Source organism: Protopterus annectens, chromosome 6.part1 (assembly GCF_019279795.1).
Source record: "Protopterus annectens isolate FY-2018-M chromosome 6.part1, PAN1.0, whole genome shotgun sequence".
In the NCBI taxonomy this organism is placed as follows: Eukaryota; Metazoa; Chordata; order Ceratodontiformes; family Protopteridae; genus Protopterus; species Protopterus annectens.
Window position 1 is genome coordinate 69,892,278 of NC_056738.1, and position 17,446 is coordinate 69,909,723.

At 38.4% G+C, this 17,446-nt stretch overlaps 1 protein-coding gene across 1 annotated transcript in view; it reads left to right on the plus strand.

Moving 5' to 3' along the window:
• KLHL23 (kelch like family member 23) overlaps positions 1-17,446 on the plus strand; it is a 197,071-nt gene that overhangs the window by 39,875 nt on the left and 139,750 nt on the right. The window contains exon 2 of the mRNA XM_044075498.1: positions 12,390-13,619. Coding sequence (XP_043931433.1) covers positions 12,401-13,619 — 1,219 coding nt within the window. The 5' untranslated portion in view covers positions 12,390-12,400. The remainder of the gene's footprint in view (positions 1-12,389; positions 13,620-17,446) is intronic.

The following is a 17,446-nucleotide window of genomic DNA, read 5'->3' on the forward strand; positions in this document are numbered from 1 at the left end:
GTGGTATGCTTGGGGGGGATAGGAGGTGACATTTTCGCCAAACCTGTCTGCTAGCAGGTTTGCAGTTTCCTCAGGGTCAGTGTACACACATCTGAGTCCTACCTTTTAGGTTGCAGATGCAATTGAAGAAAGCCTTATGGTTATCCTTGGCTATGATTGCTACATTTTTCTCATATTTGCTCTTTGAAGATTTTACGAGTTGACTTGTTTGCTTGTTTAGGCTGAGGAGGGTACTTTTCTGTTCTGGGATTTCACAACTGTATTTTTAGAGAGCAGCTTCTTTCACTTATTGTATAATTTATTAATGCTAGACATCCACCAGGATGTTTTTTTTTTTTTCTTGAGGATCTGGCTTTAAATCTATCTGGCACAGCTATGCCTATACATTTGTGTGGATGTTTATACAGCCCATCAGTGTATACCTTAGTATAGCTATCAATGCCATCTGTGGAAACTGGAGCTTGGAAATCAATTATACCTTCCCTTAATAGGGTATAGTTAACTTCAGTGAAGTTTTGTAGCCTGACATTTCCTTTGGGGAGTTATGGTGTTATTGCTACTTCAAAATGACTGATTTATGGTTGGATTTAACCAGTGCGGGGCCCTACACTTTAGGCGTTGCATCGGTCACTTATATTGGTGAGAATAGGTCTAGAATATTGGAGCCCTTTTTGGGTGGTGTACTATTGGTTCCAGGATATTTGAGTTAACAAGTCCAGGAACTTTTGTGTGAGTGAATTTGGGCTCATATAAGTTTCCCAATTAATGGAAGAGTAGTTGAAGTCACCCATGACTAGGGTGTTAGGGTGTACCTTAATTGTCCCAAGTATGTCTAAGTAAGCTGTGTGGGCATCTTGGTTCATGGAAGGAGGCCTGTAACTGACAGTGACCTTAAGGGGTGTCTTAATCATGGTAATCTGGACTTGGAGTAGCTCCTTAGAGTTTTCTTGTCTGACCACCCTAGAGGTGTAATTATCTTTAATGCATATAGATACTCCACCTCCTTTGGTTTTCACACCTTCAAGTTGCAGTCTGAAAATGTAGAAGGTATTGTAGCCTGGCAAAGCAGGTGTACTTTCTGTGGCCTTGAGCCAGGTTTCTGTGACTGTACAGATGTTAACATCTTCCAGGGAGAGGAGTGCTTCCAGAGAGACCAGTTTCTGATTTAAACTCCTAGCATTTAGCAGCAAGACCCTTAGTTTCTTTGTGTTTGATATTTACACATCTGTAATTTTGTTGTTGTGACCGTGCCTATAAAGGCATTATGGGGAGTGAAGGTGAAGAGTGCACATTCAGATACTTTGTATGTAATGTATGCGAGGTAGGGGTGAATACATGGAATGGATAGAATTAGGGGATTAGCTAGGGAAGACCAGGAGAAGTAAGGGTAGAAGATACAATATGTTAGTCGTGGTAAGTATTGAGAGTATTTACACTGCAAAGCTTGCCAGCCGTACACTGTAAATCACACTGAAGCCTGCACTCTATACCACACACTTGATTTTGTCAACCTCTAGCAAATGTGGGCAAAGAAGTTCTAACAGACTAATCACAACTTTGTCCTCAAAAAAACAGCAGAAGTGTACTCTACTATAGATAAAATTGTCACACTTATAGCTGAGCACGTAGGAGGTTCACCTAGACAAGCAACAGTAACCAGATTCACTTGAATTAGAGCTACTATAAGAAACCAGAACAAACAAGCATTAGCATGAGTTATCAATAGATGAGTAATACAACCATCTTATAATAGTACTTGAGGATAATGATGTATTTAATGCACAACTCATCTAGTTACCTATAGTGCATTCTGTGTACTTCTCAACTGATTTCCCAAAGTCACTGAACAAAAATGGAAGGTCAGCCTGCCTGCTTTTCTCCCTCTGTTGCCAGTCTCTTAGCACTTGCTGTCCTCATGCAGTGTAGAAAACCACTTTATGCTCACAGCTAGTGAACTCTTAGCAGATATTTAATTAATTTTGGAGGCTTCAATCCACCCCCCCCCCCAAAAATGTGTCCTGTGAGTAGCATCTCCACCATAATCTAAACAAAATCACATCAAAATGCCTTGCACTGAAGCAGTAAAAAATATTTACCAAATTCTCCAAGAACCAGGAAAGCTAGGTCTCATTAACAATCCAACTTCTCATCTTCATGTACATCTACAGCAAAGAGTCACCAAGAGTCAAACAACTGCTAATCTATTACTCCAAATCACTGTACTACAAAAATGTCTTAGCGATAAGTGACTCAACAAGTAGGCACATAGATTCTCCACTTACAAGGCTGGACAAAGATTGGGTTAAGATGAGTTTTTCTTTTGGGCACCAGTAAGTCTGACATCACAAGGGCTATTAAGCTGCTTTCATCTGACAAATATGACTGTGACACATTGGTGGTTCATGTGAGAGTGAATGACTTGGACTTTAAAACCCTGATGGACATGTCAGAACTTTCCATATATGATAAATGCAGGCAATAAACTTATCCTAAGTGGAACCATTCCTTCTCCAAGAATGATGCACATGCAGAAAGAAGCTATAATTGACTTCAACAATTTTGGTTAAATAGTTGGTGTCATGTCAGGGGATCTAGTATGTGTCAGCTTGGGACAAGATGCTCAACAGTCCAACTTGTTTCACAAAAGATGGCCTGCATTTCTCATTCCAAGGCTTCTGCATACTTTTGCTGTCCCTATAGTGCCTTTTTTAGACAGAGTCCAGCTAATGGACATTCCAAAGTAATAAACATATCTTACCCAAACTTGGTCACATTAACATAGCTCTTGTCAGTGCCAGATGTCTCAATGAATAATTGCCTGATCTTGAGGCTCTCCTGCATTTGGTGTTCATTCATATTTTTGTAGTTATCAGGACTTGGTTTAAATGTAAAGGGAGTGCTCCTTCCTACTTGGATTTTACACCTGCGCTGTCTTCAGGACTGATGCATTTGTCAAGGAGCATATCACCTCCAAGCAGATTCCCAGAGATCCACAAACTGAACTTATAGAACTCCAGATCACCCTAAACAGGACAAAATATTCATAGGTTCATAGGTGTCTACTAGGCTAATGGCCCTGGAGCCTTTACAAGCCTAGCCCAAAAAAATTGCCCAGACACCGTGCCACCTGATGTTAGTTCACATATTAACTTGTAGTCTGTTATAGGACATCCTCCATGTCCCCTGATGGTCATGTAAGATTCCTAAATGTATTAAATGAACTCCCTATCAACAAAATGTCATTCTATGGGGGAGACTTTAACTATCTCTCAATAAACTGGAGCACCTATTCCTCCAATGTAGGGTATGCTAAGAAGTGCTTAAACTTAATAAATAAAAAAAAAAAAATCCTAGAACAGATAGTCAACAAATCTGCTACAGGCCAAAATATTCTCAGTCTTGTCCTTAACAATATAGGCACTTCATATAACATTCACCAGATATCTCCTTTCCTGGTTAAGTTAAACCAAAAACTTGTGGACATTCGCATTTAAAGTCCCTAAAGTCTCTGCAGGAAATATCTTGGTATTCAAGGATTTCAAATGTACTAATCTCATCAATGTCTGTGATGAGGATACAAAATTCTTTTATGGCAACATCAGCCGCAATGCTACAGCGGGTAGCTTTACATAGGAGTTGTATGCCCATTTGGATATGGCAGTCCCAGCGACTGCAAGTATAATTCAAAAACAAAACACCCTGGTGGTTCCCAATGTAAATAATCTTTGTAAGAAAAGAAAACAAAAATCTCCTTCAACTGTACAGCAGATCCAAACCCCTCATTTCAAGTATCGTATCAAAAATGTTACTAAACGTTTGAAAAATACTATTAGGTCTATTAAAGCAGCCCAAAAACTTTAGGTTAGTATCTAAAGCTAAGGACAATTATAAATCCTTCTTTAGCTACATTAGGAAACTAAGAAACAACACTTCACATTGTTCAGAAGTCAATCAAAATGGCACCTCTCATTTGGGCCCAATAGACATTGCCAATATACTAGCAAATACATTCAGTGTTGCTTTTACCCTGAGACTTCTTTTAGAGTCACCTAATCTTTGAATTCCTTATGCTCCCTGTTATCACAAAACAACATGTAGTGAAGTTGCTATCTAAGACCAAAAATACATCTTCCACAAGGGCTGACAATATACCTGGATGTTTAATAAACAGTGCTAAGTATGCCCTTATTGAGCTACTCCTCAAACTGTTTAACCAAATTTATCTCTCAGTTTTGTTCCTGAACTGGTGATGCCCCTCCATATGGATGGCTCTACCACAGACACCGTAACTTATAGACCCATCAGCCAGAGTAACCTCATCTATAAAGCCGTGGAATGTATTATAATCCCTTATAAATTATGATATGCAAGATCACATTAGGCTCAACCTTAGCAGTATGGTTTTGCCCAGGGAGGATATTTCCAAATAAAGCTGGTTAACTTTTTGAAGAAGGTTACACAGGCTGTCAATAGTGATCACACTGCTCACTGGTGTATCTTGACCTAGCCAAGGCATTCAACACCATACCCCTTGCAGGCATTGTAAGTAAGCTGAATAGTTTAAAAATAGGTCTGTGTTGTAAAATGGATAGCAAATAGGCTAAAAAGCAGAACAAAAACACCCACAGCCTCATCAGAAAGCATGAACGTAGCTAGTGGTGTTTCCCCAGGACTCAATGTTTGGACTTTCGTTTTTGACATTTACTTTTCTAATCTCCAGACTGGGAGCTAGGACCTCTGGCTAACTAAGTTTGCAGATAACTGCAGACTGGGATTTATTGCCAAGTCCCCTTCAGATACCCAAATCTTTTAGCAAGAACTCCCACTTGTTAATATCTAATATACCAAAAATAGTCTCAAATCAAATGAAAAAAAACAACACAGTATCACATTTGGTAGACAATCCCATCTCCACAGCATACAATATACACAATACCACTCTACAAAATGAAAATGTAGTTAGGGACCTTGAAACTTGGGTTGATAATTCTCTGTTTCAATCATTATGCGACAATAGTAGTCAGAAAATCCTTCTTCTTGTTGCAGCTAATTACCAAGAGAATATCTTCCAAATCTAATGATGTCATAATTCCCTTATATTCAGCACTGATTAAGCAATTATTGAATACAGCACCCCCTTCAGGCTGTTACATCACTAGACATAGTAAACTAGAAGTTCCTAACTAAGAAGATTATGGCCTTAAAGACCCTGATATAGCAAGAGAGACTGGAATCACTGTCCCTTTATTTAATATCTTATGGACGCTTTTTTTTTTAAACAAGAAACATCTTTATTAAATTATCATGAATAACCCAAGAAAATGCAGCAACTGCAAAACGACAAAAAACATAAATCCACATTGCTGTTCGGTAACAATAAAGGCTGTCCTCCTCTTTATAATTCCAAAAAACGTGCAAACCCGTATATTTACCAACGCTAAAAATAATATAAGTAAAATGTATAAATGTATTAATTGATTTGAGCGCCAGAAACAACCAATGAAAATGGATGTAAGATTATTTAATTATGAGGTTTTTAAGTGAACAGATGATTCTGATGAAGTCTCGAGTTACGAGAGGAAAGTGCGCTTAATCTGTTTCTGGTTGTTACTATGTGTTTTATAAGCTATTAAACTTTTCATCAATTTACTCATATGGGTTTTCTCGTTTTTTGGAATTATAAGGAGGAGGACAGCCTTTATTGTTACCGAACAGCAATGTGGATTTATGTAAATTATCATGAATGACAGAGGCAATCTTACAGTTATATAAATGAAAATAAACCATGCCAACACAGGTGCAGCTGCAAACATTATACATCAGTTATAATATATCTAGTCATTGTCAGTCAGCCATTTCATAGCTCATTCACATCCTGCCTTCTTTTAAATCTCGTTCCTCCTCTGCATGTATTGAGAACACACTTCACATTTTTCCTATGTAATTTGCTCCTGCACTTTTCTAAAGATCCCAATTCCAGTTGTTTTATATTTGTTACTATCTTTGCTACTTCTAGTAAAGTTGGTCTAGACTTTGATTTCCATTTTCTAGTAATTGCTTTTTCCTGGCAGCCACCATAATTAGACTCAACAAATCCGTATGGCATCTTATAGACTCTTGAGTAGAGATCAAGATCAATGTCTTGCCTTCCGTGCCATTAGAGACTTTATTGTCTTGGATCTCCTGCATCTCCACATATCTAATAGTTACACAAATATCAGATCGAGGGACCTAAATCTTAATCAGTTTTTAATAAATATGATGGAGAGACAGATTCCTCATGCAGCACCACCCACACATTTGGAACCGACTGTCTCTGCAGGTTACACAGTGCAGTACACTATCATCCTTTAAACAGAACCTGGATTATTGAATGAGTACCTACAAATTCGCCCCAGATTTGACTGGCCTAGTTCTCATTGAGAAAGGGGGTGACGACCTGAGGATGATTATTAGTAAGGCATAAGTGGTCACAAGAATCAATTGCCATGAAATTCCTATGCACTAATAATTGTAACCACAAAGGAATGGTAAAACTAACTGGAATCAGTACAAGAACCCTTCACAAACAAGAAAGCCACTTGAACACAGGCAGTACATCAGTCGTATAACAGTACTTGAGAATAAAGATGCATTTAATACAGTAGAATCACAGTAGGGTAGTCTAGAACAGGCACTACTGAACTATGGAGCAGTTACTATATAGTACATGGAGCCTGCTGATTATGTTCCAAAACTGTCAAAAAGTATATTTTATACACCTTTCTGATATAAGTTTGTAACAAACTTTGTAATATGTGCATTGTCATGATTATGCTTCTAAACCAGGAAAAACAGCATTGTTCAGTCAGCACAGAACAGTGTTGGGAAGAAGAAACAACTTTAAATGTTGTAATATACTTTGCACTGCTATACACCACAAGGTAAAGTGTATTACAACTTTTAAAACCGTCAAAGGATCAGAGATAACACTGCACATTTGGCTGATGTCTGAAAGGCAGTTCTAAGTGTGTTACAGCTTTAAAAGTTGTAAAGCACTTTATTCTCCTACCGCTTCTTCTTTCTTCTTTTTTCTTTTTTTCTTCTGCACCTTGTAGTGCAGTGGGACAGCTAAAGCTTTATGTAATAGAATAATTTTGTGTCAGCACTGTGTGTTAAAGGTTTCAGAGCTATAAAACACTTTCACTCCTACCCCTTCCTTTATATTTACATATATGTGTGTGTAACTGGTAGTACACTGATCTTATAAAAAAGTATGAATGGGTTTCTGTAATCGTAACCAACTAGTTCTATGTTCTGAAAAGGATGTCAAGAGTCACATCTTCAGCTTTGCCTCACCCCACTATTGAAGTTGGTTTCTTAACAACTATTTCTTGGACATACCTTGAACATACAACAGTTTGATTCGTCAGAAACCTGACTACAATCCTTTATGTTTAGCACCTTTCACTGCTGTTAAGCTCTAGTCTCACACTAGATCAGACCCAGCAAGTTGCAATCATCGCAAAACAGCGTTGGAATCCTTTTACAGCTTTAAAATGTGTAAAACTCTTCACTTTGCCACTAGAATGTCAAGATTCATTTCAGAAGAAGAGTTTAGTGAAACTCCTGAGGTGACTTTCTTGCCAATCATTTCTCAAACATAGAACAGTTTAGTTATGATCAGAGACCTACCTAATCATAATCATAATCAATAAGCATAAAAGCTGTGAAAAAGATACCACATGAAAGTGTAACGAGAATAAAAACAGACTTACCCATGATGTATTACATGGTGCCAGCTATAGCTTAATGGAGGTAGGTGTCACCAAATGCAGAATTTACCTGATCACAGAGAAAATTTTGGAGTTAAATGAAAATAGGTATGTAATTCAACAGCTTTCAAGCTACTTCATAGACTGTACTTCTGGGTGCTGAATGAGCTCACCTAAAGACAATATCAAGTTGGTCACTGATCCACATTTAAATCAGGGCAGCCTGGTAAAACTAGAAACAGATAGTCATAGGAAGACTCTAGTGGATGTTGCCTAACTTAAGCTGTTGACAAAAATGATTATTCTTGCCCCCTCTCACAAAAGGAACAGGCAGGAATCAATCTAAGCAGGTCAAGGTAGGTACTCAACACTCAAAAGCTCAGAAAAGTGTAGCCCCAGATCTTGTAGCCCTTAGTAAAGGCTCTTACTCTTCTCTCTGTCTGTTTTTTTTTCATTTGTCAGAATATCACAGTCATCACAGTCTGAAGCTCAGAAAAAAAATTATCTTATGTTGAGCAACGGTTCAAATTTAAATCTGGACAGCACTTACCAAAACTGGAGTCAGTCAGTCAAAGGAAGATTGTAATAGAAGCCATCTCACTTGAGCAGGTGACTGGAACAATGGTTCTTGTTCCTTCTGACACAAGAAACAAGTTGGAATCACTCCAAGATGGTCAGGGCAGGCAGTGGGCACTCAAATCCCCAAATCGTCATATCAAGGTGGCTCATCTTAATGCTAAGATTCTAAACAACAAACTTCCTTATGCTCTACTGCGTTTGGAGCACATCCAGATATCTGTTGTTACTGAAATCTGGTTAAAATGCCCAGAGAGCAGTCCCACAGTACCTGATTATTGTGCATACCACTCATTTAGTCTAGATGGAAACTGTGGCATCATATGCATGTTTGTTAGAGACCACATTGCCTTGAAACAGATACCTATAGACCCACAAGCATAGCTTACTGAGATCCTAATCATGCTAAATAACATCAGCCATCAGTTCACAGCATGCTGTAGTAATCCCTCCACTTCTCCAGAAAATCACACAACATTCCTAAGTATTCTGGATGAATTCCCCTTAAGCAGAACCCTGTTATCCAAAGTGATTTTAACTACACGGTGATTAACTGGGGGACCTTTACCACCAACACAGAATATGCTCAAACATTCTTGGATTTTATAAACAAAACTCCCTGGACCAAATTATTAAGACCATACTAAAGGACAGAATATACTTGACTTGATCATAACAAACTTACAGATTGTATGTATCATCCCCAAGATATTTCCCACACTGGTCAAATTAGACCTCAAACTAGTAACCTTCTCAATCAGAATCTCCAAACTGTTAGAAATAAATATAATGGAGTGCTAGGACTTCAAACATATAAATCCACTGCAATTTTATGTAGAAGACTCTAAATTCAAGAATAGCAAAATTGCCCAAAATGTTAATACTGCAAAAAGTTTTTCAGAAAAGTTTTACTCTCACCTGGACAAATGTATTCATTTGGCTGCCCCATCTAGATCCAAGCAAATGAGGAGATCTAAAAGCAAACCAGTGTGGTGGCCCTCAAGCATAAATAAACTGTGTAATAAAAGGAAGAAACTCCTAAACATATGTAGGAGAACAAATCAGCCCCAAATTAAAAAAAAAAAAGAATTAGACAGCTAAATGAGAAAATAAGATGGGACATAAGAAAAACAAAGGCATTCTTTGAACTCAGACTAACTATAGAAGCCAAAGACAACTACAAATCTTTTTTTAGTAATGTCAGGGGAATAAGAAACAATACCCAATATTGCTCCCAACTTATTCATAATGTTATCATCTACTGTAGTCCAGTGGATATTGCCAACATACTAGCTAATAAATTCAGTGCTGACTTCACCCCAGAGCTACCTATTCCAAACATATTTATCCCTGATGGATTCAATCCACCAGCCATCATGAAACAGCATGTAATGAAGGTTCTTTCCAAAACAAAGATCACCTCATCCATGAGAAGTGACAATATACATGATTATCTATTAATAGCACTGTGCTACTCCTAAGCCTCTTCATCCTGAGCCTAGCAACTGGTTTTGCCCTACAAGAGGGGTGCACAACTATTTTGATGTTACTCCATAAGGATGTCCACACCACAGACTCAGAGAATTTCAGGCCCATTCGTTTAACAAGCCACAGAATATATTATAACTGGCATAATTAACTATGATATCAAAAATCTTATCAGACTTGACCTATTATGGTTTGATTTTGCCAAGGGTAGATCCTGCCTAATGAATCTGGTAAACTTCTTTGAGAGAGTTACTCAAACTGTGGACTGTGGACAAGCTACCCCTACAGTGTACCATGACTTAGCCAATGAATTCAAACCTAATGACTGCCCAGCACTCAACTCAATCCTGCAAATATATGCCCCTACAAGAGCACTAAGGTCCTCTTCCAGATTCATGCTAACTTTAACAAAACCCTGTAAAAGAGCCGGACAATGTCTGTACCCCCATACTAAACTATGGAACAACCTTCCATCTGAAATAACCCAAATTGACCACTCAGAATCTTTTAAGATAGCTCTAAAAATCACATTATCTAAGTAATCCATCCTGTACCTGCCATACAAACAAACCACCTTAAAACAGCACATTAATTAAATATCAGGTTGACGGAACTTATAATAACCACTCTTTAATACCTTCAATATACCCACTATCCATTTTACTTTACTCTGACTACAGATAATACTCTTTAAAATTCTTACTCTTTCACATATGTAACTTTTTCTACCTATTTTTAAGACTCCTAATGCATATTCTTGTAAACCCTATGAAGTGTTGAACTGTACTATGTTTTTGTCTCTTTACCTGTAAGATCTGTTAAATGTATGTTAAAAATTTTGAACAATTTATGTAAAAAATTTGTCAACTTTGTAATACTGGTGGAGCTTTTCTCCCCTGGCCTCCACTGAAAATGTGTTTCTGACTCAGTGGACTTTTCCAGTCAATAAATGTTAATAAATAAATAAAGTAATAAATTCGATACCATACCACATGAAAATATTATAAGCAAGTTGAAGGATCTCTAAATTGACCCATATGTGGATAGGTAGGTAGGTAGCCAATTGGCTGCAGTCAGGACCCCCACAGTAAGAGTAGGAGGTCCATCCTGTGTGAGCATGAGGGTGACCACTGGAGTTCTGCAGGGATCCCCGTCAGGACTTCTGCTGTTTACCATCTACTTCTCATATCTTCACTTATCAAATAAGGATATTTGGTTAACAATGTTTGTGGATGACTATAAACTGGAAGTAATCATGAACTTTCCCTCTGACATACATGCATGCACACCAGGGTGAGCTTAAACTGTCAATAGCTGGTGTACTAAAGGGGATCAAGCTCAATACCAAAAAGTGCAACATTGTAGCTTTTAGTAAGCACCCCCTAGCTCCAGCCTATAGCATACATAACATACCACTTCAAATGAAAAGGTCATGAGAGACCTGGGTACATGGGTGGACAGCTCCCTTACGTTTGACCATCAAATTGCAACAGTGGTTAGGAAATCATTTTCCCCTGCACAGCTCATAAGAGAAAAATATTTCTTCCAGATCTAAAGCAGTTCTCACCTCCTTGTACTCTGCTTGATTAGACCCATAACTGAGTCCAGTGCCCCTTTCAGAATATACCGTACTAAGCATGTCAATTGAAAAGATCCCAGAGATTTGTAGCTACAAAAATTGGGGGGACTAAATGATCTGAGCTGCAAATATAGACTGGAGGCTTTATCCCTTTACCCATTTTCTTATTGACTCATTAGAGGAGACCCATGCCTTGCTTATAGGACTATAAGGGATCAAGCAGTGCAGGAAATCCTATATCTCAAAAGATTAGACAGTTCAGCTAACACCAGGACCAGATATCTAAATAGGCTGCTGCAAATAAATAAGACTAAGATAACGGATAGATTTGTCATGCAGCTCCTACCACTTCTCTGGAACAAACTCCCTCTCCAAATTAAGCAGTGTGACACTCTGTCTGCAGCTGAAAAGGAGATGGACATCTGAATGGTTGTTCATAAATTCACCCCTGTATGATGGGCCTGACTCTCCTTAAAATTAGAGACAAGGACCAAGGGTGGGTGCTGGCAAGGCAGAAATGGCCTTGAGGCTTAGTTGCCTTGTAGCTCCTATGATCCTATAAACCATAATTGCACAAATATTTATTTGCTGGTAAAGCAATAAAATATAGTTACAGTTACAAAAACTTCCACTAAAGTCAAAAGTATGACCAGTACGTTCAGTGATCTCATTGAAAAGTGTTTTAAAAAAGGCATTCTGCCTAGTCTTTAGACATAATGTCTTTTACAAGCTTCAGACCTTAGCAATGTATGTATCTATCCAGTATTTTACAGTGACAGCTCTGAAATCAGAATAATGCCTAGATTTAATATAATGTATTGGGTAGGTCAAAAGTGTTTTTGCAGGAGTGCAATGCTTTTGTTTATATGTAATGATGCACAGTGCTGTATGAAAACATCTGTTACTATTGAGAGAGCCTGAGAATGTAAATGAATAACGAACATGAGATTAAAACAGACTGCACAATAATGCTGGCTTTACTTTTGTTCTAGACATATCTATTATGGATCAGGAAGAATACACCTATGACTTTAATGATCCATGCCATTCTGAGAGCTTTTTGGATGCTTTCCGACAATTTTACTCTGAAGGATTATTTACTGATATTGTTCTACATTGTTCTTCTGGACAGTTCTTTCAGTGTCACCGAGTTGCATTGGCAGCTTGCAGTACATACTTCAAGGTTATGTTCACAGCAGACATGAAAGAAAAATCCAATAATGAAATTAAACTAATGGGGATAGACCACAACATTTTAGAAGCACTGATAAATTTTGCTTACACATCACAAATAAGAATAACAGAAAGAAATGTTCAAAGCCTTCTAGAAGCTGCTGATCTTCTTCAGTTTGTTGCTGTAAAAAGTGCATGTGAGAAATTTCTGGTGCGACGTCTTGATACAGACAACTGTCTTGGGATGCACTCCTTTGCAGAATTTCATGTTTGCTTTGATTTGGAAAAAGAGTCCAGAAGAATGATACTTTCCAGATTTGAAGAAGTTGTGAAACAAGAGGAATTCCTGGACATAACCAAAGACAAATTCTTTTATATTCTGTCCAGAGAAAACCTTAGCATGTGGAATGAAAAGGTCCTTGTTGAAGCCATTGTTAAATGGATTGGTCACGATATGGAAAAAAGAGTGGAACATCTATGTGATCTCCTAAAGTGCACTAATGTTGTTGTAGATGATCTTTACTTGAAGTCTGCCCTGGAGATACAGAAGATACACTTCCTTAATGAAAATAGGGTGCGGTCACTAGTATACCATGCACTAAAACCCCATGGGAATGAAGAAAACTGTATACTGAATTCTAAAAGGTCTACACCAAACATGTATGTTATTGGGGGATATTATTGGCATCCACTATCAGAAGTTCATGTCTGGGATCCATTAACTGACACCTGGGTTCAAGGAACAGAAATGCCAGATCACACCAGAGAGAGTTACAGTGTCACAGTTCTAGGGGCAAGCATTTATGTAACAGGGGGCTACAGAACAGATAACATTGAAGCGCTTGACACAGTTCAGGTATATGATGTTGAAACAGATGAGTGGCAAGAGGAATGCCCAATGCTCAATGCCAGGTACTATCATTGCTCTGTCACCTTGAATGGCTGTGTCTTTGCTTTGGGTGGTTACCGCGGAGGGGCCCCAACACAAGAAGCTGAGTTTTATGATCCTCTAAAAAAGAAGTGGTTTCCTATTGCAAACATGCTTCAAGGTACTGTATTACTGTATCTTACTAATGCCAGATATGATGTGTTTTAAAAAGTAATGCATTTTTCAATGCTGAACAAAGGCAGTATAAAACTTTGTATAGTTAATATAGCTACATTATATATGATGATTTTAAAAGTTGTAGCAGAACAAAGACTAGTAAAACTTTTGAAAGTAGTTATTTTTAGGACAAGCCTGGCATTGATGAAACTGCACTGTTTTGAATTTTCTGAGAAAGTATATTCCCAGATAAACTGGGGAGAGCAGAGTTGTGACCAGGAAACTTAAGGTGACATGCTTCCTGTGCAGGCAAAATAGATTCAGACAGGTACATTTATGGAGCTGGAATGCCAGTCACATTATGCATGTATGGCAGTTTGTTAGCTCCACTATAAAACCTGACAATTTCACTGTAACAGTTTTACGACTGACTATGCTTTATATGTAAGTATAATTTTGTCTGTTACATTTTGCATCTCGGCTTGCTGATCATCAGAACCTACTGGCCAGTCAGCCCATTTGTTTTCTTTTATCAGGGCAAAGGTTACCCAGGAAGGTCCAACATTAAGGTGGCCATCAGGGTGGTTCATTTTTTTTTTCGTACTACCCTGCTTCCCACACACATTAGATGGAACTGGATGGTTCTGGATGGGTCCTTCCTTCCACAAGGGATGTGCACCAGCAAGCATTCCTTCTCACCTATCTTGAGCAAGGGAGGTAGTCTCCTCAGTTGTCACCAGAGAAAGGTGACCGTCCTGTGTGCATCTCAAGAATGCACGGCCTCCCAGAAGAAGGGAGGGGGGGAGAAGATCACACCCCTTCAATCCTGTCCCTCCTTGCCTGGCTTCTCCAGTGCTGGGGACGCTAATAGAGCCCTTATTGCTTGGATCACAGTCAGGACTTTCCCTCTAAGCCACGTAGCCAAGCCACAGATTTACATTAAATGATCTTTTGAAATCTTTACTGGCATTTCATATGTAGTTATCTGTTATTGTCTCCATCACCCAATCTCGGGCCACAAACACTGGAAGGATGGTAAAATGCATACATTCTGCTGTCTTGCCAATATAGCCCCCTTGCTACACAGACATTTAATGTCCAGTATAAGGGTAGAGGAGCTCTGTTGTATATCACTGAGGGGAGAAGGTAATAAGTAGGGATCATGATAGCCTTGTAGACTTTTAGCGGTGGTGGTGCTTGCGGTAGCATTGTCGCCTCACAGTAAGACGCTGACCGGTTCGACTCTCACCTAGAGCGTCTTCTGCGTGGAGACATGCGTGAATGGGCGTACCTTTGTTGAAGGTTGTGCATTAGGGCTGGTAACTCAGCATGTAAAAATCAATTGCCAATCATTATTGGACCGGAGTTCCGCTGTGGCGACCCCTAACTGGGAAAAGTCGAAAGACACAACAACATTTAAGCAATGAGAGAATGTTCTTGGTTATAACCTATCTGACAGAAGAATGCTACCATGGGCAATACACATAGTGTGGGCATAACTTACATGCATCTGCTCCTGCACAGTACACTGCTAATGTACACTGCTGTGAGTCCTCACCAGAAGTGTACTGGTTGTGGTATAAAGGCTAATCCACTTAGGTGGGACTAGACCTTTACCGACACCAGGGCACATCAACTGTGAAAGAAAACGATTTCAAACCCTTCCCAAGCAGTCAGGTTTCACTTGTAACACTAACTGAGCACAGTTTACTGGTGTCACAGGTGGGAACTTTCCTTCTGTCGGTGGAACATCATTTCACACAAATCTATATTTAATCTTTGTACAATAATGTAATCTAGCCTGATTATTTTGCTGTTTGTATTCTAAAGTAATTCAAGCTGATTAGACATGTTACAGTCTTTTAATACCAAGAAAGCTAATATTTGTTGTGCATTTATAAAACTGGTAAAATAAATCTCTTGAGACCTTATGGGGCCATAATAAATAAGTGCGATTTCTAAAAGCAGATGTGAGTGAAACAAACAATGACAATTTTAAAACTAGGATACGAGATTTTGTGGTGTTGTTTATGTTTAAGAGCAGTTCTTAGAGGTAAAAGCACTCTGCTTGAGTGTCTTTTCATTTATAACATACATGAGATGTTATCTGAGCATCCTGCTCCTTACAGTTGTTTTACTTTTTGTACTATGTTGCAGTTCTTGTATTATGTTTTTTTATAAACATGTTTTTGATGTTTCCTGCCATGCTAAATCTGTCAGCCCATCTGGCTGAATTTATCATCTATGAAACCTTATCAACTAATATGAATTATTTATTTATTTGTTATCCAGGTAAGTATGCTGATCTTGGACCTTTTTAGATTCATGGTCCATGGTCCAGGCCAAAGGCTCATTTATACAAAAAAAGCAAAGCATCAGTTATGAATGAGACTACAGTATCTAACAAAGCAAACAAAATACTTTGCACAGGTCAGACTGTAGAAGTAACAGTACATCAGTATAACTCACATAATTATAAATGAAATGCACTAAACAAGTGAAAATATACTGCATAAAATCATTCTTAACTAAGTGAAACACAGTACATCAACTGTAGCTCTAGATTGGTGGTAACTGGCATTAGTAGATAGGAGCAGCAATATAGAATGTCCAGTTTTCACTTCATATTTTAGTATGTTCCTCATAAAGTTTTTTTTTTTGGTGTGGGGAAATCATTGAGATTTGAAGTCACTAAATAAATAACAGCCTACCCTTGAGTGTTGTAAGGCCCATCTCCACTTATGGAAGGCCTCTCCACCCGTGGAAAGTCCATTATTCCCTTTAATTTCCAATCTGGACAGCACTATTGCTCTTAGAAAATGGGCTAGGTTTTATGTTTTGTTTGCTTATGTAACTTATATATATATTTATTTGGATTTAATGGAAATAGTTACTATACCAGATGTATAATGCTGACATAGTGGCTGTTTTAAGTATGATCATTGTGTATTTAAAAAACAAATACAGTATTTAGCTTTTATTGCGTGCTGATGTCCATCCTCCCATCAGCTGTCTAAAGTATAAAGCTGAAAAAAGTTGTATATTTACAAAAAAAGAAAGCAGTCCATTTTATTGCCATTGTGCAGTTTTGGATTACACTGTCAAGGAACACCTCTTGCATAGATAGTAGAGGCACACAATCCCACATATATGCTCTAAAGGAGATTAAGAGTTTGGTGTGCAAGTGAAAGCTATCTGAAGTAACCACATCCCACTGAGGAATCTCTGAGGTGCTACTTCTGTATTTATAGCGTGACCTGTATTGAACAGAAGTGCTACTGATATTAAACATTTAATGTTTTACTTTTCATTTGCATATTTACTCTGCTTTTCATGTGTGTCCATGGGTTTCAGAAAGAGCTAGCTTGATGCAGAAGCCTTAGCTCAGAAAATTTAAACATTACAATAAGCCTTTCGGATTCATACTGCCCTCCCATTGAGATTTTTCCTTGTGGGGGCCTCATCAAAAGTGGTCTTGTGGGTGAATCTATGTGGAAATGCAGCAGTCTAGATGCTAATTAGTCATTTGCTCTTCCCCAGAAATGTCCTCATCTCCTAATTTGCTAAATGAATCAATCTGACAAGTAAAATTTTACTTTAGGAGGAAGAAATGACTGCTGTCAAAACACTGCAGTCACCCATTCACTTCTATGGGAGTACTCGTAGTGCAACTAAGTTCAATGAAGAAGTGGATGTAGGAATTGTGTGTGTGTGTGTGTGTGTGTGTGTGTGTGTGTGTGTGTGTGTGTGTGTGTGTGTGTGTGTGTGTGTGTGTCTTTAGGAGTATGAATGAGACTGAATGAATGTATAAGGGTGTGTTTGTCTGCCTGG